Source organism: Chiloscyllium punctatum, chromosome 36 (genome assembly GCF_047496795.1).
Source record: "Chiloscyllium punctatum isolate Juve2018m chromosome 36, sChiPun1.3, whole genome shotgun sequence".
Taxonomy (NCBI): Eukaryota; Metazoa; Chordata; class Chondrichthyes; order Orectolobiformes; family Hemiscylliidae; genus Chiloscyllium; species Chiloscyllium punctatum.
In genome coordinates, this window is record NC_092774.1 from 44,091,815 (window position 1) to 44,118,849 (window position 27,035).

The 27,035-nt window shown below is 39.5% G+C and overlaps 1 gene segment (V, D, J or C); it reads right to left on the reverse strand.

Annotated features, from left to right (window-relative positions):
- Positions 1-1,585: 1,585 nt before the first annotated feature.
- On the reverse strand, positions 1,586-19,279 carry LOC140461135 (Ig heavy chain C region-like). The segment is given in 6 exon segments: positions 1,586-2,308; positions 2,944-3,264; positions 5,806-6,123; positions 6,200-6,496; positions 8,385-8,699; positions 18,859-19,279. Coding segments are annotated over 4 exon segments (1,206 nt in total).
- Between the last annotated feature and the right edge of the window lie 7,756 nt (positions 19,280-27,035).

Here is a 27,035-nt window from a genome sequence, read left to right on the forward strand (position 1 = left end):
AAAAAGAAATTCTGCATCCTGTAAATCAGTAACAAAAGCAGACGTTGCTCAGAAGGCTCTGCAATCTGTCAGCATCTGTGGATAGAAATCAGAGTTAACGTTTCGGGTCGACTGACTCTATTCATTGGTTCTAAAGAAGATCACTCGCACAAAACGTTTACTCTTACTTTTTTTCTCTCCACAGACACTGCCAAACCAACTGGTAATTGAAACATGGACTGTTTGGTGCACAGATTGTAAACGCCACAATGCTATTCCAACAATGATATCATCAGTAAATCGATGTGTTCATCATCTAGCTAGAATTTAAATTTGCATGTTATTAGTCAGGGCCAGCGTGCCGATTCCACATCGATGAGGTTCTAAGCATGGTGTCTTGTGGCGATGCAGTAATAATGCTGTGCGAGTGCCATTAGATATGCCTTAGCGGAATATTTGGGAAGACTGGTTAAGTGAAGGTAAGTATCGCCAATCACGAAATTGAATGACTGAATGTCATTCAATGAACACAGTGATAGCAATAAAAATCTGGAAGTAAAAAAGGCCAGAACCGCATGGGTGCAGAAATTTTAGTGAAAATAAATCGGAGGGGTCACTGAGACGGTGATGGAAGAGGATATGGCGGAATTTAGACACGTCAGGAATAATTTTGTAAGGTAAGCATGAGTGGACATTATTGAATAGTTCAGTGGTGATGGATGATTTGGAACTCCTGCGAATTCATATGCCACGTAATTGATTTTTGTATCAATTTAAGACTATAGAGAGTGGAAAATATATAGCAGACTACGAGTGTTGTCAACGGTCAGTGTGAAAGACGTGATGTTGTTGAAAGCAGATTAATCCAGAAGAAATGCAGTCATCTTCTGGGTTCAGTGATTGGTTTAGAAATTCAGTTTAAATGGAATGTAAAGTCAGAAAAATAAACAAAAGTTACCACAGGAAATGGCCAAAGACATCACTGATTCAGATGAGTGACGAGCCTGAATGGTCACCACAATATTGGATTATGATTTTGGACTCTGCACTTTTTGATTGTGTGTTCACGTCTTTGGATGTATTGGACATTTACAGAGGAAAAAACAAGCGATTGTGAAAGAGATTTATGTGGTAGCAGTGCCGAATTGGAATCTGAATTTGCATGACACGCGTGAGGGATTGGATGTAGCCTGTTCTGGATGAGGGCTCAAGCATAGATCATCGTAGTGATGCAACACGAAAACTGTAGACTAGAATTGGACATCACTGCAGTAGAAAGCTTCGTAGGACTGGGATAAATAAAGGCGAGGGCAATTTGGATGCCTTATTGCTAAACGAAACAAGTTGGCATCACATCAACTTCAGTCATTTCACTTCACATCTCGATATCAAATGAGCAATGGAGAATGAAGGATTGCTGCCAAAAACGGCTATGTTAGTTGTGGCTTAGTCAGAGGGAACCCGAGCGAGTCTAAAGTTCTGCACGTTTAAACAAGCTGCAGTGCTGATGTTTCAAAAAATGGATATCCCAAACACTTCAATCAAGGTCTAAATCATCTTTCTGAAAGTACGATGCATGTAAATAAAGAATAAGCAAGTCAAAGAGTTTTCATTCTGCATTTATTGCAATCATTGGAGCCACATACAGACTTAAACACGGTTTCCTGATCTTTCAGTAGCGGTGTGGAACGTTCAAACGATCTTCTGAACGATTGTAATCACAGGACAAGCTTTTCCTGGAAATTCCGATTCTAACCTTAATTACCCTTTATCAACAGATACAATTTAGAATAGTGGGCATTCTCCTTTTTACAAAAATGTTCACTGATCAGAAATGCGACCGCTGCATGCAATGAATTGAAAATGCATTGGTTTGGTTGCTTAAATAGTTATCGCCATAACAACATTAACCTATTTAAGGAAAACAGCTCGTCAATCACGACAAGTTACGTGCAAGATTTAACAACGTCGCTTAGTACGACTGAAACATTGACTAATGTCGGTTTTCCACGAGACTTATTTATACTTCTGATTAACTCCCGCCTGAGGGATGGGTGTCCCACTAAGCAGGAGTAAGTGATGTCGCTGTTCCATTCCGCCGCTGTGACTCTCAACCTGCTGGTCACGAAGTTGGAACCATTCCCCTTCTCACTATCCATGTGCGTCCGGTAACCGGCATCCAAAAGCGTGTCATTGGCCATCCATCCAATGTAAATGTCAGCTGGGTAAAAGCTGGTGGCGAGACACATCAGGGTCGCTGAATTCTCGGTGTCAATCTCGTCAGTCGATGGATGCAGGAGATAAACCTGAGGAGGACACATTTGACCATCTGCAAAGAGAGGATGATTGTTTAACTGAGACTGTCTTATGTCTGTGTCACAATTTCTTTGTTAGTAATGCATGTGATAGATAAAATATTTCCTATCTGCAAGACTTTGGAAATATCTGTAAATGCTACAGCATTTCACGTCCCTTATTTTTCCCATGACCCATCCACCCTCACTGCGCATATGTGAATATGACCCCTCCACCCAAACTGCACTTTTTTGTACTGTGGACAAAAACCCGAGCACCCGAAGTAAACCCATGCAGACATGGGGAGGATGGGAAAATTCCCCACAGACGGTGCCTAAGTTGGAACTGAATGCGGGTCTTGGCGCTGGGAGGCAGCAGTGCAAATCAGTGATCCACCTCGCCAATGCTAACTTCTGACCATTTAATGTAAAGCATTAATTATTTCACAGATTTTTTTTTAAATTTGACAATTTTATGAGTCAAGCTTATCTCATGGTAACATTAACTATTAGTTTTGGAAAGACACCTAGTGGACTAGAAAGGTTCACCCTATTTTTCTCTCCATAGATTCTGCCAGACCTGCTCAGTCTCGACAGAACATTTCTTTTTCATTTTAGATTTCTGAAATCGATTCAATTTTGAAGTTATTGTAGTACCATTCCCACTTACCAGTTGCTCTCTTGATAGAGTCTTTTACTGGTGTTGGTAATTCACTGTCTTCGACCAAGCAAACATATTCGGCACCGCTGTCCCACTCTGACGACACGATTTTAAGTTTGCTCACAATGGTGAATTTACTTCCGTTCCAATCAGGCTTTTCCGTCACGACTCCTTTGGTTCTCTCCGACCCGTTCACTTGCCAGACAACATTGATGTTTCCTAACTTGCTGGAAACGATTTTGCAAACGATGGTTGCTGTCTTTTGTGTCCAAATCTCTTCAAACGCAGGTTTCAGTAGGTTGACAGAAATATCTGGCTGATGGCATTCATCTGGAACGAGAAAGGAATGCATGTTTTCAGGCTGCAATATCGATATTAATTCCAAAATACTTCAGGAGGTGGGGAATAATTTTACTTACTGTGATCTGTCATCTCTTCTGTTTGATAGTTTCGACTTGGTGAATTAGATGTTGTGCTCTCCTGTTCGTGTTGGTTGTTTTCGCCTTGACTGCTATGGATATGACTTCAGTAATATTTGCGATGTATTCTTGCACAATTTGGAAATTGCTCTGCCTTGGGTATACTGATACCTATTGTCTCCGTTCGAATACTGCACACTTTCAACTATTGCAGTTACGGACGCCAGAAGATAGTGGCTGCCACATGGACTTAATTCGAAAGAATCCAATACCAGACGAGCAAGAAACGCATCATCAGTGTCTGCTTTTCAACAGCTAAAATTACTTTCATTGTGACGGACCAACCATTGGAGAAATTTAACTGGTATCAACTTGCATTTGATTGATTGCATTTTCTAAAATGCGTTTGCTGTCAGATTCGTCAGCAGAGCGTTTTAGTTGTAAAAAAGGATACTTACTGCATAATTCAAGTCCAATCAAGGGCACTCTCAAACATTTTTTTATTCTTTTAATTGACTATTTTTGAAGAGTGTGAAGTGAGGAAGTATAAAATTTTGTGAATACTTGTCTTTCACAGCTCAACTCTGATACTGGGAGTTGCTAAAACGAACAGAATCAGTTATCAGAATCGTGATAACGTTAAAAGGACAAATTAGATGGGGAAAGCATGCTTTTAGATGTCTTCAAGCTAAATCGTCGGTCTAAATACAATAGTAGTTCCTTTATTTATGCATAACGGAAAATACCAATGAAAAGAAGGTTCTTGAATGTTCTGCTTGTGCCGTTACCATAAATATCAGTACCTTTACTATGTTCGCTAAACCAGTTATTTCTGAAAGTCCCAATACCTCTTGTGATGACTCATGTTCTGTGTCTATTGTACAGCTCTAAGGGCCTAATTTTATTTTGTACGCATACTGTAAAGCTTATGCAGTTCTTCAATTATGCCAGTGCCTCTGCGAGGTTGTTTGGGTGAACATGATATTGCTAAAATTACTCCCGAGTTGATTAATACTACTGTCTCACAATCCAAGCTCTTAAGTCTAAATACTTGCTAGTCTTCAGCCATCCAGAGTTAATCTCTTCCACTAAACCTCCATTCAACCAAGCAGACTGTTAACATGAATTTGTCAATTGACAACCTGAGCTCAGTCGTGGTATATTTTCAATTCTTGATTAAATAATTGTGCCCAATTTAACATACAAGATCAGGTCCATCTGATGAGTCTTGGTCAAAACCTTTCAGTAATAATTTATAGACGGTGCACGGGATTGTGGGAAAACTGATCCGAATGAAATTAACCATCTCCTCACATTAAAAATCGAAATCAGAGTTTTAACAATGACTCATTAAAGCAAACAATTTCAGAATGTTGCGTGTATAGCTGAGATGATTTTAAAATTGACACGTTTACATCGAAGTTCTGAATTGAAAACGATCACATTTTCATGTGAATGTATTCCATTACTGTGAAGAAGAAAATTGATTTTCATATTGGCATAGAACCGGTATTGGTTTGCAAGATTCCTTTAGGAATCTCATATTGGCTGATCAGTCTTTGTAAATCAGCGGGAGAAATGAAATATAGGCAGCCCATTCCACAGGAAATCTGTAAGAATCGCATTTGACCTTGCCCTTTGCAGGAGTGCAAATACGTTTATTTTCAGCAAGACTCCTCAAATGAAAGATAGAACAAAGGGACTGTATGGAAATCATGCAAGTCTATTCCGGTCTAACTTTCAAAGAATCATCAGCAGGCCGAAATTATCACATGGCCTTCTCAATGCCTGCTATTTTAGTGCATGGTTGCTCACCAAACGGAATTTATCATGCTTAGTGTTTGTTACCACATCTACGAGCAGCTTTTGATCAGTGAAACTTTTCTCTTTCCCTTTGTTGTATGTGATCTTCTGTCATCCATTTGTCAAAGCAGTTGTTGTTCCACTGACTCAAAGGTGAAGCAGTGACTGAAGCGAACAAGACACAAAATCATGGAGACTCAATCTCCCTCTCATCGCCATTCATTATTATCAAAAAAAAAGCCTTCAAGACTTATTTGTGCAATGAATCTCTTTTTTTCTCAATATAAACATTTAGTTAACCACTTTTTCTTATCAACCTGTTCAGATAGATCAAGACACCACCTTGGAGCAGGTGGGAAGGAAACGTGCACCCCTTTGTCCAGTGCACAGAACTGCTAATTAGCCACAAGAAGGCCCTCTCCGTTCTTTGATTCAGCAGACTTCACACTGCTTGAGCCAATGCGGTTGTGGGATATTATTGTTTCTCCTGTCAACCCGTGTGCAATGTTTTAAAATTGTATAATTTCAAGAGGTTATGGGCATTTTAAAGTTGGTGGTACCTTGGAATGTTTGGTCATGGTTTCGTGTTGCGTTCTTATTTACCACAAATTGATAACTGTGGGAAAAGTTGCTAAAACCCTGTTCTTACCTTTCGTATGGCTGATTTCCCTTTTCACAGTGGACTGTGAAGATGGATGCGAGGCAGTACAGGTGTATTTTGCTCCGCTCTTCCATTCCACTGCAGGTACAACGAGGAGGCTCCGTGTGCTGTAGGTCAAGCTCTGTTCCAGAGCAGTGGGGAAAATGGTAATGTTCGTGCTGACCGAAGATCCGTCTTTCTCCCAGTTAACTCGTATTTTGTCAGGATAGAATCCTCTTATCAAACATGTGAGAGTAGCAGAGGTGCCGTTTTGTACCTCGTTTGGTGATGGAGGCAGGAGGCGGAGATGTGGCTTCTCTGGTTTGACTGCAATAGAATTACAATTTTAGTATTTCGTCATTGATAAAATGACATATATAAATGTATATCTCTGGTTACCAACCTCTTGCCATTCTTGTTCGTTTTGATACTGCGGTTGATGATTGTTTGTGTTTTGCAGAGCATGAGTATTCCACCCCACTCTGCCACTCATCCACGCTGCTAGTCAAGCGGCTGATGGTCAGACGTTGGTTTTCAATAGCTGCCTCAGTTTGAACGCCTCCATTCCGTACCTTTCCATCCACCATCCAAGAGATGACTATCCCAGCTGAAACTGTAGAAAGCACTTCACAAACCAGAGTGGCATTTTTATTGATCCAGATTTCTTCAACCAAAGGATCCCTTAGTAATACGGCGATCTCTGTTGGTGAGAAATCAGAGTTTCAAGTTCTTTTCCATGTTCCAATAATAATGGAACCAGGATTGTAACAAGAATGCCAAAATCAGTGCCAAGAGATGGTACGATAAATTGCAAATGTCTTTCTCACAGAAACAACAAGAAAGAATTTGCAGTGTCATTGCTTTATTCACTTTTGTTAATTTGCTTTATAATTTGTATAAGCCAATACAATTAAGGAAGAAATAAACACAAAGGAAAGCGAGAGAAGCATTTTGAGGAATGAAGGAAGTGATGTGGATCCATTTCTTAAGCAGGAAAGAAAGAAACAGAGAAATAAGCAGTAGAGAAGAAAATGCAAACTAATTCAAAATGATGCACACACAAATGCAGTTTAAGATATGCAGTAAGACAGATGTAGGAATAGGCAAACTGAGATTGTCAGATGGATATATAAAAAGACATAAAGCTCAGAGAATGGGATCTGGAGATAACAGATTAGAAAAAAAACAGACAGAAAGAGCGAAAGATGGTCAGAGAGTACCAAGGAAAAGAAGACAAAATGGAGGCATAAATACCGATAGGCGCAAAGAAGAAGAGAAGCATAAGCAGCTACAGTCAATGATGCACAAAGAATTATGAAAATCTGCAGAAACAGGAGCGTGAAAGAATAAATATTTTTGAGAAAGGGAGACGTATACACATATGGTCAGTGAAGAGAAATATCAAGTTACAGAACTAGAGTGGTCAGAATTAGCAGAGAGACACAAGCCAATAGACAGAAACGAAGTGAGTCTGGCAGTAATAAAAGAGCGTGAGATAGCAAGATAAAGATGGCGAGACAGAGAAAAATTACCACATCATAAGGGTTGCTGAAACTGAAGCACAATGAATATTGAAGTCTTTATCATACGTCATTGGATGTACTGTCTAAAAAAACAACATTTGTCTTCTCCTTCTGGCGATCCCTATCAGGAAGGTTTCAATAAAGCATGTTGTCTCCCATCGAAAATCAAATTTCTGTCTCTGTTTCATCAGAATCCTCTGTCTCTCCGCTTAGTTTCTCTGAACAGCCATCCACCCAGTTCATCTTTTCTACAAATGCTCGGTTCCACACAGCAGCAGAAAACACTAAATCCTTCTTAACGTTAGAAGGAAAATTACTCAGTGTTGAAGTTGTTTCCTTTCTCATGAAGAATAGGCACTGACAATGTATTTTTGATGGGAGAAAGTGAGGACTGCACATGCTGGAGATCAGAGTCGAGAATGCGTGGTGTTGGAAATGAAAGCAGGTCATGCAGCATCCGAGGAAGGGCACCTGACCGAAACGTCGATTCTCCTGCTCCTCGAATGCTGCATGACCTGCTGTGCTTTTTAGCACCACATACTCTCGAAACTATTTTTGATGCCTTGGATTGAATTGGTAAATTGGTTAAAGCGTGGAATTACCTTGTTTTATAAAGATAATTAATATCGAGAATCAGGAACTTTGTTTAAAATCGTCATCTCAGGAGATTGTACATTAACCTCTATCATTCTGTTATTTTCGTCACAGTGCCTATATGACTGTCTCTTTTCCTCTGTCTTCTTCCAAGGCTTCTATTTATTTCCATCAGCTTTTGCTACTGAGATAAAGACTTACACAGAGCAGAGGGAAATAATATCAGATGTTGTACACCAATATTTTTTTTTTGAAGACAATTTTTAGGTACCTGGGTCATTTCCACTCACTTTTCGAGTAACATTACTCTGGACTACAAATTGCCATTGATATCACTCACTGCAACTATTTAAAGAATGCTTCATCCTCAGAAATAAGACAACATAATCATGTTCCTTCTCGTCGAATATTTATTATGCAAGTGATATTGATTATTAATATGAGTTTGTGAGATAGTTCAACTTTTTTTACCGGCTGTTGAATGAATTTCCTTTCTCTGGTTACTGCTGGTAGCAGAATGGGAAACTTGACAACTGTACACAGAACCGCTGCTCCATTCCTGCAGGGGCACTTTAAGCAAACTTGTAGAGCTAAAGTCATTGTTCGCTGTTTTCAATGGAGATGTGGTTGTAAAGCCAGAACTTATGGCATTTCCATTCCTCTGCCATTTCACCGCAATGTTTCCAGGATAGAATTTGTTGATAAGACAAACCAGCTGCAGAAATCCGTTTGCTCTCTGTTCTTCAGAGTAGAGGAGACTGATGACTGGTCGAGAAGGGTATGCTCCTAAAATTACAACAGAAAAGATTGACTGTATTGTGTATAGATGATTAGAAAGTTTCTGTGCTGCCCTGTTGAATCGATTACTGTCAAACATTACAAAAAGTAATCATTTTACTCTATTCATGGTATCACGTTGTGAAAATAAACTACTCTCAACGTTGGCATCATATTTAACCTTGAGGTGAGCTCCAAACTGGATAGACTGATATTGTCCAAAGAACAGAGAAAAAAAACATTCACTCGAATTCATCCACGCTGACCTGGTTTCACTATTTGTAATTGTTCGATTTAGAGTCATAGAGTCATAGAGTTGTACAACAAGGAAATATCGCTTCAGTCCAACTCGCCCATGCCAAGCAGATTGCCTAAATTCGTCTCATCTCATTTTCCAGAAATTAGCCCATATCCTTCTAAACATTGTTATTCATGTACCCATTCAGATGCAGTTTAAGTATTGTAATTTTTACCAGCCTCCACCTCTTCATCTTTCAGCCATTCCATAAACGCACCATCCTGAGAGAGTCAAAGTAGTCCTGGTGGACCCTTTCATATCTTTTCCCTCTCAACTCAATCCGAACCCCTCTAGTTTTGGACTACCCCAACCTAAGGAAAAGACATTGTCTATTTAAGTTCTCAATGTCCCTAATAATTTAATAAACCTCTATAAGGTCACACATCAGCCTCCGACACTCCAAGGAAAATCGCACCAACCTATTTAGTCTCTTTCTTCGTTTAAACTCTTCAACCCTGACAATATTCTTGTAAACCTTTCCTGAAGTCTTTCAAGTTTCAGAACATTCTTCCAAAAGCAAGGAGACAAAATTGCATATAGTATTCCAAAAGCGGCATAACCAATGTCCTGTACAGCCACAATATGCCCTCCCAACTCTTATACTCAGTGCACTGATCAGCAAAGGAAAGTACACCAAGCGCCTTCTTCATTTGCTTTACTTGGTCCATATTCTACAAATAGTTTTTCCTACTGTGTCTTCCCAATCGCTTTAAAATATTGTAACTGCTCCATTTCTACCCCTTCCTCTGGAAGTTCATTCCACATTTACCCCACCATCTGTGCAAAAAATCTGATCCCCAGGTGTCTTTGCAATTTTTCCCTCTCACCTTAAACCTATACCTTCTAGATTTGATCTCCCCTGCCCTAGGAAAAATACTTCTGATTTTTAAATGATACAGGCTTCGCATGATGTTATCAATCGCTAAATGTTTGCCCCGGACTTCCTCGTTAAGACAACCTGTTTTTATATCTAACTTCTGCCTATCTTTAACTCTAAGCTAATTTATTGTTCAAACATTAAGTCATGCATTTGCACAATCTTGAGAATGCATTCTTGGCCAATCACCACTTTCTACCTTTGGGGCTTCAATTAGTCTTCTGCCAGTGTCTTAAACAAAATCTAAGTTCCTATCCTGGAACACCTGTCTGCTTCGTGACCTAAATTTTGCCATGTTAAGCCATCCATCGACTTCATAATTCCGTTAGTTGTCCTGAAGCTCTCAATAGCTTCACTCAACTCTCACTCTAAAATTATACCGAGCTCACATCGTATGAGAAATCTGCATACATGTACTTGCCTCTGGAGAAGTCCTGATTTCAACTGTCCCAAAACGAATCAATGTCCATCCAGCCTCCAAGAATCGAGGTTATGTAATATTCCTCCATGTACCTATTTATTTCTCATCCCCTCTTTCTATTCTTTGTGCACTTGTTAAAGCATATCTTTCTATTTTAAAATTTAGCCATGTCTCTAAAATTTAAGGAGTGATTGCCAATATCTGTTTTAAATTTCCTGACAACGAGGCAGTTTCATCTTTTATAATTTGTCGGGAGAGAATTTTGAACAAGCTTTTCATTTTGGTGTCATTTTAGTTTTGACAAGTCAACAGAAGTGTGTTTGCACACCAGAGGCAAAAGGGATCTCGAAGCCTTGTTAATATACTTGAGGGAGCAAGGTTGCTCCTTACTTTACTGGAAACTCTCCTATATCAAACGTAGAAACATAGAAGTTATTAACAGGAGGAGGCCATTCGGCCTTTCAAGCCTGCTCCGGCATTCATCATGATTCTGCTGATCTTTCAACTCAATCGCCCAATCCTGCTTGCTCCCCATAACATTTAATTCTATTCATTCCAAGTGCAATATCACACTGTCTGTTGTATACATTCAAGATTTTGGTATCAACTACTTCCTGTGGTAATGATTTCCACATGCTCACCACACTTTGGGTGAAGAAATGTCTCCTGAAATGCCTCCTAAATGGTCCAACTCGAATCCTCAGACTGTTTCCCCAGTTCTCGCCAACACGTTGTACAGGATGGCAGCACACATAAATCAATTCCCCATCCTCGCACTGTGATTTTCTATCACTGTTCTCAAAGTCCCATCCTGGAGTAGAAGTGAACAGTTAACGCCTATTACGCAGCAGAAATCATATTCTTCAGTCCCATAACTTCAAGCTTTTGTCTATTCCAAAAATTGGCATTCGTGCCTCGCTGTTGTATAACGTACACACAGTCGTTCTGGGAGAATCACTCCTGGAGCGAAATACCTCGAACCTGACAGCTATCTCGATCGTAAAAGGCATCACTTAATATCTCCTTTACTCAGACGGTTTTTTCAAAGAATCACTTGAGTCCCCAATAAACACAAATGGGTTTCTTTCTGTTCAGTGTTTGATTGGACCTCATAACTTAAAGACATTCCTTTAAGGAAAAGGGAGTACATTTTCTTTAGCCAGAGCATAGAACATTATAGCGCAATATAGGCCCTTCAGCTCTCGATGTTGCGCCCACCGTGAAACCAACCTGAACCCCATCTAAACTGCACTACTCCATGATTATACGTATATCTATCCAATGACCATTTAATTGCCCTTAAAGTTGGCGAATCTACTACTGTTGCAGGCAGTGCGTTCCACTCCCTTACTATTATCCGAGCAAAGAAACTACCTCTGAAATCTCTCCTAGATGTATCACCACGGAATTCAACTTATGTCCCCTCGTGATAGACATCACCATTCGAGAAAAAATGTTCTCACTCCCCACCCTATCTAAGCCTCTGACTATCTTATGTGTTTCAATTAAGTCACCTCTAAACCATCTTCTCTATAAGGAAAGCAGCCTCAAGTCCATCAGCCTTTCCTTGTATGGCCTCCCTTCTAGACCAGGCAACATCCGAGTAAATCTCCTCTGAAGCCTTTCCAAAGCTTTCATATTCGTCCTATCATGCAGTGACAACAACTGTACACAATACTCAAAGTGCAGCTGCAGCAGAGTTTTGTACAGATGAAGCATGATCTCATGGGTCCGAAACTCAATCGCTCTACCAATAAAAGCTAACACACGACATGCCTTCGTAACAATCCTATCACCCTGATTGGCAACTTTCAGCGATGAATCTACATGAACACCGAGATCTCTCTGTTCATCACATTACCAAGAATCTTACCATTAACCCAATAATCTTCATTCCTGTTACTCCTTCCAAGGTGAATCACTTCACACTTTTTCTCATCAAACGCCATTTTACATCTCTCAGCCCAGCTCTGCAGCTTACCTATGTTCCTATGTAATCTACACCCTCCTTCAGCACCATCGACAATGCGACCGACCTTAGGATCATCTGCAAATTTACTAACTCATCATCCTACGCGCTCCTCCAGGTCACTTATAAAAATGACAAACAAAAGTTGCGAAAAAACAAACCCGTGCAATGCACTCGTAGTAACTGAAATCCAAGATGAACATTTCCCATAGCCAGCAAACTATGCCTTCTTTCAGCATGCCATTTTCTTATCCAAACCGCTAATTCACACTCAACCCCATGCTTTCCTATTGTGTGCAATAGCCTACCGTGGGAAACCTTATCAAACATTTTACTGAAATCCATAAACACCACATCAACCACTTTACCCTCATTCAACTGTTTCGTCACCTTCTCAAAGAACTCAATAAGGTTTGTGAAGCACATCCCAGCCTTACCAAAGCCGTATTGACTATCCCTAATACACGTATTCCTCTCTCGATGATTAAAAATCTCAGCTCTTCAAACATTTTCCAACACTTTACCCACAACTGAAGCTAAATAAACAAAATCTATGCCACCAATGCAACCATCTGACCAGACTGTTCACAAGCTGTGGTTTACTGGTGACCTTGTTATAATCATCAGACTACTTAACACAAATTCAGCAAGATGATCTGCTTGTTCTTGCAAACTAACTCCTCTCTCGAAAATGCCTCAGCTGACCTGCGACCATAACTTCAAAGGTATCCGAGATTTTCCATCATTTTCCACGCTGGGTTCCCATCTTCAAACTCTGTGAAGTAATTCTAATCAGGATCCTGACGCCCAGAACCTAAATTGGACTTCTTGTTTACCCATCAAAGTATTTTCTCAAAGTCAGACAATACTTTCGAATTAAATTTTTCTTCCATTTATTCAAATTCAGCCACAGCCACATTCATGCTATTATAACGGCCCAAGATAAACACACTCTTAGTTCATGGTACTGGTCCATTGCTGACTCCGTATTAATATCCAATATCTATCATTACTCAACTGACGTCATTAATAACACTAAAAAATATAGTTTGTGAAGTTTTATAATAAAATAATACACCACATCATCAAATACACGTACGCTTAATAAATGTCAAGTTATTTATATTCTGGCTGTTCTTATCTTATGAAAGGCAGATAAGTGTTCACCATTTCAGGAAAGTAGTCCGTGGAATTGGTTTTTAAGTAAAGTTAAGAAATTAGCATTCAAGAGGTTATTTGTGGGAGTGGTGTTCTGGTCAGCGTTGTGTGATTATACGATAGGGAGGGCATAGAGATAAACGTTATGAGAGCTTGTCTGATAATGTTTATTATCAGACAATCATTATGAGTGGTATTATGTGTAAAAGAAGCTGTCAAAGGGAGATGTGCAAAGACAGCCTACATATGGAGCTCCGAAAAAAATTATTGAATACTTCATAAAATTCGCACGTTTTCGACATATGTTGAACCTCCTGCAATGGTGCAAGGAGGTAGGATTAATTTATCGTTACATTGTAAAGGCCCCCCTCGTCATTAGTAACATTAACGTGATTGCATTCACTTTCAAACTGAGGGAGAGAAAACTGCTGTTTGGCATAGGATATTATGAGGGCACGAAAGCAGAGCTGGCTGAAGGGAATTGCAAAATAATCTTAGAGGAGAATTTATCCATGATATAGTGGCAGACATGTAAGGAGACATTTCAGATCACATAAATAGGTACATTCCAAAGTTGAAGGAAAATTCCAATTTCGGACTATAACCTGTGGTTTAAGATTAACATTAAGCAAAATGGATGTGACTGTGGACAAATAGATGGTAAGTCAGAAAATTAGACAGAATAGTAAAATTTGCAGAAATGAAAGATATGAAAATTATTAACTATTGAATCATCAGGTTTTGATAGGAAGCTCACCAGAGATTAAATCAGAGAATACGAATCCCTGCATTTAAAACAAAGTAATTGACAAAGTGAACGTCGGTCATGTTGAAAATGAATGTGGGCAAATCATGCTGTAAAACCAAGGAGACACAAAATGAATAGAATACTTAATTTACATGAGGTTTCACGGTAGGGAATACAACAACATTCCAGGGACTGTAATGAATCGACAAATGAAAGGAAGGAAAAAAAGCATGGAAATGACATGCAACAGAAAAACAGGACTGGGATAAAATGTGCAGCTCGGGGGCCAACACCTCCGGTCCCCTCGTGGCATTATCCCTGCGTTCGAACATAAAATGATAGTGAAATAACTAACATTTTGAGTTTATTGTTGCAGATCATCTCCAATGCTGGAAAGGCCCTTTAGATTGCAGGATATCACATTTAACAAGTTCATCAAAACATTTTAACAAAGCAAACAAGAAATAGCACGAGTCTGTTTTCGAAACTGTAATAGCAAAATATTCGAAGCTATTTAAAATGAATTTCAACTGGATAAGTTCAAGAAAATCATGGCGTTCTAAAAGAGAAATCGTAATTGATAAATTGGAATCAGTGGTTGCACTGTGTGTTGATTTGCGAAGACATTCAATAAAATGCGACATCAAAGTTCATTGTCGACAATGAAAGACCAAGGAGTTAGAACTTTGAGGAGGAGAAGTGAATAGCTGAGTAGCTGAAATTGACAATGGGTGTGCAGGAGTAATCCTACAGTTGACAAGTGGTGTGCCAGACGAACCTATGTGGGAATTGTAACTGTTTGCAATGTTCCATTTGCTAAATTTGCTGAGCTCTCAAAAATAAAAAAGGGGAATTATGTCTTCAGAGGGCACAAGGAAATTAAAAGATTATCATGACATGTGTGAATAATACGGAAAATGATTGTGGGGTTTGGTGAACAAGTTGACCAGTTGGCAAGAGGAAGAGAAATGATGACAGATTGTACAACACGAAGGTGCAGAAGGACCACAGTTTCCGAATGGATGGATTGCTTGTGGTTCGCACACGTGGTCAGCAAATAACTCAGGAAATTAAGGCAATGATATCATTTATCAAAAGGAAAAGTGGACACGAATGTACAGAAAAAGTGTGGAATGCAGATGCTGGAAATCAGAGTCGATAGTGTGGTGATGGAAAAAGCAAAGCAGGTCATGCAGCATCCGAGAAGCAGGAGAATCGTCGGATGCTACCTGACTTGCTGTGCGTTTCCAGCACCACGCTCTCGACACAATCTACAGAAGTCAGTTTTTTTGTATTAGATAAATCAGATACATGCAAGCTTAGCCCTGGATTGCAGTGTGGCAGATTGTTCATCTCATTCACAGGAGTTGCAATTGCGTCAGAGGGTGTTCAGAAAAGGGTTACCTTTGGAATGAACCGGTTATCTTATGAGGAATGGTTTTGCAGCCTCCTGGCTGAATGTTTACTGGAATGCTGCATATGTACGGAGATATTACGTTATCATGTTCATGAAAAATACTGCAAATCAGAAGAAGTCAGTATACAATTTCCCAGTAATATTTGAGACGTCCAAGGAAATACTGTTAATGATTCCTATGGAGCAGCAGGACTTTGTCACGAATTTTATGACATTGCATGCTGGATTGGAGGATCGGCTTGGTCTAATTTGCCAATAACTGCAATAAAATTGCTAAATACTTCTGGAGAACGCAGCAAAGTTAATGCCATATTTTATAGGGTAGAGTGCATTTATATCCTAAATTTGCTGGTGTGAAAATTTGCTGGTGATGCCGACATTTTTTTAATCAAATCGACAGAAATTCTTAAGAAATGCAATATTTATAACGTAAGCAGCATTCCCTGTGTTGTTGGAAAGGAGAGGAATTTCCATGAAATACTGGAAACTTCAGAGCCAAATGGATGCATTACAGTGAGTAGTATTTGACGACGATGATAAAAATAGCAGAGCTAATTAAATAACGACAGAGATGGTAATGGAATAACCAGTTGGAAACAGTGTGAGTAATTAGCTTGAAGATAACCAATAATGCAGATATTAGATTCATACTGCTGGCAAATCTCAATATTAAATATACGTTATCTGTGTAAACGCAGCTGGCTCAGCGAATATACCATCGTCTTATTCAGTGTTTTCAGTGAGAGAAAACAAACGTCAAATTCACCCTGAAAATCTCTGTCGGCCATTTTAGGGAAATACATTTGAAGCTCAATTTGCATCATTTCAGTATTCTATGAAATTTTCAAAATAGCTATTAACTGAATGAAATAAAGTAACATACATACAAAACTAAAATCAGTTCTACAGTTGTTCAAGCAGGCGTGGAAACAATTGTTTTGGGAGAGTTTCAGGTACTAATAAGTTACCTGAAGCCAAATGATTATCTCACTGCAACCTTTCCTGTTCCCTTCCAGAAAATTTCCGACCTGCAATTTATTCTTCTACCTTGACGATGAAATACATGAAACTCCAAATCTTTTTTTTCTCAGAACCATATATATCTATGATTTCCCTTCAGACACAGCACTTATCTGACCATACTCGTTACCAGACTATTTCTTGGGGGGCAGGACTGATCTGCATGGAGAGAGCATACTCTGCTAGACCATATTCACTGGAGAGCGAAAAATGAGGGATCCCTCATGAACAGTTACAAAATTCTAATAAGATAACGAGGAATTTCTTCACCAAGAGAATAGTGAACATATGGGATTTTCTGTTAGAGAAAACTGTTGAGGACAAAACATTCATTGCTTTCGAGACCAATTCAAAAACGGTCTTAGGCCGAAAGGGATGAAACAACGTGGGAGATAACGGGTAGAAAGATTGAGCTGACTGATCCATCATGATCATACTGAATGTTGGAGCAGTTTAGAGGGTCTGGTTTGCTGCAACTTGCATTTTCTAAGGTGTCACGTTTTATATTGAAGGTTATTCTTCAGGTTAACGTCATTTTCTAGTCTGCCCAGCTGATCTGTTTTCCTGCAAAATTGACTGCATACCTTCTCTTAGGGAAGATGCAGAGCAGTTATTTGCGTAGATCGTGCCATTCAGACTTGATTTTGGGTCAAATTTTAACAATTTTGTTTGCCATATATTATAGCCTGTTGGTGGCAAATCACAGGCTATAAGAGAGCCATATTCTTGGAATTTCACACCACACAACCAATACTGCAGAGAAAGGTCTTGTTACTTTTCAATTACAAGTGACAGTGCCTTCTGCCGGGAAACCTATTCCACGCATCCCCTAAATGCACTAATATCATTTTTTTGTAAGTCTTTTCACATTCGTCTACGAATGCCGAAAAAGCAGAAGTCGTTGTTTAGTGAAGTGCATGCTTCCTTTTGTGGGATTGATAATACGGAAAATCCAGACTTTTCTTGGATTTGGAGGTGACAGTGTTGAACTGTGTGATCAAGGTCTGAACTCACACGACACCAGTTCATAGTCGAACAAGTTTTTTTTTAATATCATACACTTGCTGCCCCTTCGTCAAGTGAAGCCTGATTTCTGATCTTTTTTGTGTTAATTGTTATCAATTACTAACCACATATGTGGGGTTCCCCTCAGATCATCCCCACGCCTGGCCACCTGACAACCAGAACACAGCAGGGTGGTTGCATTACAAAAACAATGCTGGCGTGCACACATCAACTCATCGATCCTGCTTTGTTTGCTATGATGTCTTAATCCTGTGGATCCATGAGATCAATGCAGAAGATTCTAATTAGGTAGGATTATGTGGTAAAAATAATTGAATCGGACAGCAATGAGTGTAATCAGTCAGTCAAAGAAAAAATTATTCCACTTTCCCACCCAATCAAAAAAAAACGAACAGATGGGCGACATGATTTCCACTTTAACTCAAACTAAAAGCTTATGCTAAAACTCCAGTGACTGCAGAGTTCTCAAATAGTCGACGCGCAGATGAACGGGGTTCAGTGAGATCAGATTTCAGGTCATCTGGTTTCATGCTGAAGTACAGCGAAATTACTCTCTGCTGGTTGTCTGAAATGGGGCCCTGGTGAAATCAGTGCACAAACTATTCATTATTTTGCGCAATTAGAGCACAGCTCCAATCAACCATTATTATCAAGCCCACCTTTAGCAAGCCACCATTGTTCCAGTTTCAAAAATGGACGGCATATTTGCTGATTTGATGACAATGTTAATGTAATCGAAATTATTTTACACGATAAGTCTTTCCTTTTGAAACATATTAATTTTGAACACAATCCAAATCAATAATGTGAACAGAAAGATTTCTTCAATCCAGACTAATGGTAATTGTTTGGATGCGAAGGTTTGCATACTTCGGGCACACAGTCATGTATTAGTACAGCCTCACAACTTGGGTAGTTTCCTGTCTTAACACTAAGATCCCTGATCTACACAAATGAGCATCTTATGTTCTTGTGCCAAGCAAGATAAATATTTAAATATTGGCTTGTTTCCGGCTACAGTATACATTTATATCTTTATATTCATAAACATTTGCTCAAACAAAATCTGCAGATGAGTTTGAAATGGAAGACACATACATGACAGTATACAAGATTTGTTGATGAAGAAATGGTCTGCTTTTCAATTGTGCAGTTCAGCCTGTTTTAACAAGAAAAACCATTATTTTAACTCGTCTGCAAAATCATAGCGATAAGTAGCAAGGGGGTCACTTACTAGGTTTCACTGTTAGAAAAGTTCCTCTTCCTTGATGGTAGCAGGCACAATCCGTCAGCTCCCATTCAACGCCATTCAAAAAGTGTCAGTGAAGCAACCGTCCTGTAATAAGCCAAAGCACATCCTTTCCACCATATTCCATATATATTCACAGCCTTAACAAGTCTTCATTTGTAAACAGTTTAAATTCACTCATACATCCGCTATCTCCAATGCAAGTTTGGGTGACATTGGAAACGTCAGCATGCCGAGCTATAATCAACAATATGCATAGAATTCCAGAAGTGAACGAATTGGAATTTATGTTAACTCCATGAAGCAGCATTCATTACAAAAATCTCATTACGAAATCATGCCCATCAGACGTAGAAAAGGGAATTACTGTTAGAGAGGTTTGTGCTGTGCCTTGTGTCCCTGTGCAATCCCACACAGTCACACACAGCAGTGCAAATATGTCGCATTGTCATTCATACAACAAGCTCAAGTAGTTGCACAAACTGCAAGCTGGATTCCAACCAATGGACACTTTCTGACATTTGTTTCAGAAAACCAGGTTTGATATCCGACCAAGCTCCAGAACAGCTGGCCATCCTGATAACCAAGAAATCAAAGTGTTTGCGGTTCTGGTAACAATGTGTGCTGGTTGTTTCTGTATTACAGACGTCGAGTTCTCGATTGTTGTGGTCATCACAGCTGTCACAGTGATAAATCCCAGGGCAAAAACAAATGCTCACACGTCACTAAGTTCAACAACAGCACTGAATATCCAAGTGCACGTTCTCTGAACTTTCCTGCTCAATTTTGTCACTATCATTTAGAACCTGCCTCTTGCTAATCCGTATCATAAATGATGGCCTCAAAGTGAATGTTGAGCGTTGACATGACGAAACAAGGCCAATTTACTTCATGGACGATCTGAAGATGTTGTTGTCTTGGTGGAAGATCAGGTTTATTACTGTGGTCAACATTCGCTTCACAGTGATATGCACCACTGTCTTCAACTCTCAGATCACGAATTCGCAAAGAAAATGACTTTAATCCCTTGTTCACTGTTTCAGAGTATCGTCCCCCAATTGATATGCGGCTCCACGTTGTTGCATTCAATTTTGTCAGATACCAGGATGTGCCACGCAATGCATAGCTAGCATCTTTTAGGACACAGTTGATGGTCAGTGATTCGCCTGTCTCCTTCGTTAATGTTCTCGGTGTTTGCTCAACCCATGCAGTAAAGACATCTGTGTGGAGAAAAATATATTTAATACATGACATTTACCTCTCAACAGGCGAGTATCAGACAAGGACATTTCAATAATGAAAACACGGTCTCTATTGCGAGTAACATCTATAAGAAACAGTACTTACTTGGTAACCAGGTTAAAAGGCACGAAAACAAGAAAATATTCATTGTTTCTGCAACAGCAGGCAGAACTTTATACGCAGCCAACTCCGGAATTAAATGCCACCTGTTCTGTGTAACAGTGTGTGTCGGAGCACCGACCTTATAAACCACGGGACACTGTGTTTATTTGCATCAAGTGGAGCGAGAAACCAATCGCGTTGATTCTAACTCACGAATTGTGATGGGCTGAGCTTTGTGCAGAAGAACCGTCATCACATCATGGACATCTGCATCAATTTAGAACGGTTAAATTAGCAGCATGCACTTAATTTCCTTGTGTTTAACTTGGTGATATTTTAGTTTCATATCTGGGAACATCTGTCATGTTCAGACAGCGAATTCATGAACAAAGGGGCACGCTTAAATAATTAAGACTGTAACCCACACATGGTGAACTCTGAAAACCGAGTGGCCACATAGCCAAATGTATGCATGCTATACTCACCAGAACTATAAAACAGATGGAAGTTTCACAAACGATTTGCTTCTGGAGAAACTTCCAGTCACTTTGACATAATCGACCTGGGTGTAATCCTCCAGACGGTGCTGCTGAAATTTGTATGTTCTATTCAGCTACAAATTATGGCAAGCAATTTAGAAGATCAAAGAGACAGAGATGGATTGGTGTGAATCAGTTTAGAAGCAGCAGACAGAATTCACGATCAATTATTAAAAAGGTTTTTGGGAGCTGTTAATCGACAGGAGATTCGATATGCTTTGAATTCCTAAAAGTGTTTTGTTTTGTTGAGGAAGACTTCTTTTTGAGCATAACGTTCGAGCTTGGTTCGACTTTACAGTCAATAGAAATTCCAGTTCGTGTTTGATAAATCACTACAAAATAGCCGAAACAATAAATCCCAACACTATATCAGAGCTCAGCGTTCGACTCCAGCCAAGAGTTTGCATGCTGTGAATTCAAAGCATGCACCAGAGATTCTTTCCCATGTTGCCTGACACGTGGAAATATGAATATGAGGAATACATGAAAATTGCATTTTCTTTGTTCATAGAACTGCAATTATTGGTTCAAATAATAAATGTTTGAAATATGACCAGAAAGCTTTTCCATTGAGGAAGAGAAGTTCCAGAGGTTGAAGAATCTGGAATTAGAAGCCGTTCATACACGTTTGAATGTAAACTCTTTTTCGGAGGGGCCGAATGCACACCGTCGTCGACAAGGTTGTGACGCTGTGATTTTTTTTTTCCCTGGGTTGTAGCTTCATTTCGGGAAGCTTCATGAGAAGGGCTCCAATTGAAACTCATGGCGTGAAGTCTAAACTTTGTTCTGTTCTACTCAGACATTGCTAACGCTGTTGAGCATTTCCCCGTTTTTAATGCGAAATGTTCAGCAACTTTGCATGCTGTTGTTAACATAAACAAGTGAAGTGGGAGTTAAAGATCTTTACTGTGAGACAAAGTAACCTGATACCACACTCTTCAGAATTTTGCAGAATGAATAGCCTCGTTGTGTCGTATTGAATGGTTTTTAACCTGTCTGGAATGGCCTTCCACACCTTTCGGTAAATAATTTTGAGAGGGCATCCAGTTTGAACTGCGTTCAGAGGAGTTCCATTGTATTTAGCAGAGAGGAATCATTTCGGCAAATGACACGCAAAGTACATTTGGGAATGTTTGCAAATCCCATCTTTTATGGAGGCTTCCTGGACATTCTACATCAAAGACTTGAAAATTGGATTTATATCTCTGGGGACGGTCGTTTGTGGATTATTAGACGGAAGGTGGGTACAGGAGATTTCGTGGCTGTTAGACACTTGGCGCAATTTGATTTTCTAACTGAGTCATTTACAAAAACTGGAAAGTGGGGCTTGTTTGAAAGTATGGTGTTGACAGCCCGGTATTGTTGAAAAGTTTGCGTTAGGATTTAAGAAATGAATGGGACTCACCAGGAGTGGACATCAGATTTCTGTTTGTTACAGATATTATACCCTGGAAAAATAAACTGACGTTTGTCCAGATTGAGATAAAATGATGTATTATATTGAATTCTTTTTTAAAAAATTCACAACTTGCCTGGTACAGGATAAGTTAAATAAAACTTCTAGGTTAAAAAGACAACATCAACATGATGTGCAATAAATCGAATAATACTGAAAGGCAAATACAGGAAACACGAATCAGAAACAAGATCAGAGCAGGAAGAGGCCTTTCGGCTCTTCAAGCTTTCTCTGCCATTAATCACGAACATCTCAACCATCTAATCATGAAATCTCCCCATCAGCGTTGATCCCAATTTGTCCTAGGTGATATACATGGCAGACATTTGAATACTTTCAACGTTTTGGAGGTGGAGGAGTGTTGTTTTTCAGGCTGGAGGCCTGGGACCCAATGGTATTCCACAAGGATTGGTTTTGTGTCCACTGCTTTCATCATTTATTTGAAGAATTTGGATGTCAACATCGTAGTCAAAGTTAGTAAATTTGCAGGCAGCACCAAGGTTGGAGGGATACCGGGCGGCAAAGCAAATTAGCTCACAGTACAACAGGAAGTTCATCAGATGGGCGAATTGTCCGAGTGATGTCAGATTCAGTTTAAATTAGATTAATGTGTGTTGCTGTATTTTCGAAAGGCAAATAAGAGCAGGACATACACTGTTAATGGCAAGATCCTGGAGAGTGTGGCTGAAGAAAAACAACTTGAAGTGCGCGTTCATAGTTCCTTGAAAGTGGAGTCGCAGTTAGATAATGAAGAAGGCGTTTGGTACGCTTGCCTTCATATATCTTGAATATAGCAGTTGAGAGATCATGTTGCAGATGTACAGGACATTGGTTTGGCCATTTTTGGAAGATTGTCTGCAATTCTGGTCGCTCTCCTATGAGAAGTATTCTGTGAAACTTGAAAAGATAAGCAAGGATGTTGCCAGGATTGAAGGATTTGAGCTAGAAGGAGAGTCTGAATAGTCTTAGGCTGTTTTTTTTACACCTGTAGCGTTAGCGGATGAATGGTGACTTTGTACAGGTTTTTCAAATAATGAGGGGCACAGACAGGGTAAATAGACAAAGTTTGGTCCCTTGCTTAATTGGTCAAGAAGTAGAGTGCACAGGTTTGGACTGAGAGGGGAAAGATTTTAAAAAAGACTAAAGGGGCTACTTTTTTCATTCAGACAATGGTGCAAGTTTGGAATTAGCTGCCAGTGGAACTGGTGGAGGCTGGTACAGTTACAGCAGTTAAAACCAATATGTATGGGTATATGACTAGGAAGACGTTGGAGAGATATGATCCAAGTGCTGGCAAATGGGAGTGGATTTATTTAGTTTATCTGATTGTTGTGCATGTGTTGCACCGCAGTCTCTTTCCGTACTGTACATCTCTATGACTCTATACCTCCTTCCTGTGGTAATGAATTTGAACTTTTCGGGAGCAATAAACATAATGTGATATAGTTCAGCCTGCAGTTTAAGAGTAAGAAGCTTAAAACAGATCATGGTATTTAACTAATTAGAAGTAACGAAAATTACATGGGGGTGTGGAGGCTGGCCAGACTTTTATTCGGAGGAAGGGTTAGCAGAAAGATGCCAAAGAGCATCGTCAGGTGTTTTTGAGGCAATTCGGAAGGCACAATAGAAATTCATTCCAAGGAGAAAAAAATATATTAAGGTGACGACGATGCAATCATAGCTGACAAGGGAAATCAGAAACAGCAGAAGAAAATTATGGCGAGTGATGGTGAGTGGGAAAAGAAAGATTAGAAAATCTCTAAAAGCGGCAGTAGGCAATTGATTTTAAAAAAGGTGATTTGTCAGAAAAAGCTAGCTTTATTACAAAAGATGACAAGAAATTTGTTTCGATATATAAAAGGTGAGAGAGAGGCAAGAATGGACATTGGACCACAAAGAAATGAGACTGGAGAAGGAGATATTATGAACCAATAAATTGTGGACGAAATGAATGGGTATTTTCCATCAATCTTCACAATGGAATACTACAGTAACATTGCAAGCATTCAAAAAGTCAACGAGCTGGGTTAGGTACAGAGTCCATGGCTAAGGAGAAAGTGCTGGGGAAGCTGAAAGTTCTGAAGATGGATAAATAACCCTAACAGGTGGACGTAAACACTGAGTTCTGGGGAAAATAACTGAAGAGGTCATGAAGGCAGTGGTGGCGCATTTTTTTAGGAATAACTGGAGTTGGGGAAGATCACAGAGGATTGGAAAATGGCTAATGTAAAACCGCTGTTTAAGAAGGGAGGGTGTCAGAAGACTGGACATTTAGGCTAGTTTGCCTGACCTCGGTCGTTGTTCAGATTTTAGATTCAATTATTCAAGATGATATTTCAGAAAGCTTGTATGTGATTCGTAAAACAGAGTTGATTCAGCATAGATTCGTCAAAGGGGAGTCATGCCTCACAAATCTGTTCGAAGTATTTCAAGAAGCAGCCAGGAAGTAAGACAAAGGAGACTCAATGGATATGATCTATTTGGATTTCCAGTATGATTTTAACAAGTACAAGGGGCTGCTAAATACGATAAGAACCAAGGTGTTTGGCACAACTCAATGACATACCTGGAGAATTGGCTCACTGGCAGAAGGCAATATGTGGGGATAAAGACGTTATTTTCAGGATGGCAGCCAGTGACTACTGGAATTCTGCAGGGTCAATGTTGGGAGCACGATTCGCTTTATTCATAAACGATCTGAACGAAGAAACTGAGGGCATTGTTGCCAAGTGGCAGATGACAAAATGATGAAATGAGGGACAAGTAATGCTGAGGAAGCAGATTTTGCTGAAAGATTTGGACAGTCTGGGGGATTAGCAAAGAAGTGGTGGATGGAATATCATGTTGGTAAATGTAAGGTTATGAATTTTGATTGAAAGGATAAAGGTGAGAAACACTTCCGAAATGGGGAAGGACTTTTGAAACTTGAAGCATGATGGGAGTTGGGAATCCAACTTCAAGATTCTCTTCAGGTTTAACATGCAGGTGCAGTTGGCCTTTGGAAAAGCACATACAGGTTTATCATTCATATCAAGAGTGCTACACTGCAAGAACGGTGATTTACTATTGATACTGTATAAGGTTCCATCAGGAGCACATTTGGATCATTGTGAGCAGTTTTGGTCTCCTGTCTAACAAAGGACGTGTGGCATTGGAAGGGATACGCAGTGACTGTACACTGGATACCGGGCTTATCTAATGAAGAGCAGTTGAAGATTCTACCTTTGTGCTCAATGCAGTTTAGCAAGATCAGGGTGGAGTATCATTGAATCTTACAGAATACTGAGAGACCAGTATAATAGTGGGTGCGCAGACAAAAAAAAAATCACTGGCAGAACAGACTTCAACCAGAGGGCACAGGCTCAGAATGAAGGGCCGGTCCTTCAAATTTAGATGGAGAGGAATTTCTTCTGTAAAAGTGTGAAACGCGTTGCCACAGAAGTCTGTGGAGTCTAAATGATTGAGTGTATTTAAGACAGATTTAGGTTCTTGATTGGGAAGAGCATGAAAGGTCACAGAGCAAAGGCAAAAGAATGGGGTTGAGGGGCCTGTCAACCATGTTCGAATAACGGAGCAGTTTGAGTATACGAAATGAACTTATTGATCCCCCATTTCTTTCGGTAGTATGGTTTAATATTGACACACTTTGCAGAGTTTTTACAATATTGTGAATACAGTCAGATGGGGGTTCTTAATCCTGTTCTAATTTTCCTATATCTTCTATCAGAACTTATTTATACACTTGCTAAGCACACACATAACCCTACTGTTACATTAATCCACAAAAACCTTGAAGCAGAAACGTCACATTTTCGCCAGAATGCCCGTAAAGTGGTCTCTATTCAGAATCCATGGCAGCTCGGTGTTCGTGAACCAATCCTGACCAGATTGTTTTGATTATTTGATAGTAATGTTTAGAATTCCTAATAATGCCAGAATGGAGCAATTTTGAATGCAATAGCAATTCTGGGTGGTGCTGAAACAATATTAAACATTGGAACACATGAACACACGTATCAGGAAATAATATTTAGAATGAGTTGTCGAGACTAAGGCAATGTATCTACTATATATCTTTCACTGCAGTGCCTACAAGAATACTCGTTGTTTGTGAAGCTGTGTAGTCGTCAAGAGACAGGGAAACACTTATATAAATGTAAGTTCTGTTGTAGATTTAATGACCGTCATTACTTCATGCACACAACTTAATATATTTTACGTGAGACCGCAATTAAACAAACCAAACAACTGCAGTCCAACAGATGCATGAACACAATTTCAAACGTTTTCCTTTCCTAAACATAAATACGAACTGCAGTTCAGCCAATCAATAAATGCAGTGTTCACTGCAACATACAGTCGGGTTCGCCCCGATGCCACAAATGGCCTAATATTTCTGTCTCATTAGGGAACTAAAAGAAGGAACTAGCTCGTTTCTTATCTCTTATTGCCTTTAACCTCCCGCTCCCGTAAAATCAATAACTTTTGTTCCTTACACCAGTTAAAGTCCAGAAAAATCTTTTCAATTTATAATAACTGAGAATTTGCCACAAAACAATTCCTAATGGGGGGGAATGCACCTCAGTTATCATGAGCTGCCCATGGGCTACATAACGTCTTTTAGATCGAGTAATACACTTTTTAAAAAATTCATATTTGAACTCAACATTTGCAAAAGAGACGAGAATGTTTCGACCTGTTTTGGTTACAGTTCCAAATTACTCCTGAGAATATAATGGACAGACATCATCTTGAATCACTTCATACAATCATAATAAACTCCCAGATTTCTGTCAGAAGGTTCCATTGCGGCTTCTTAAAAT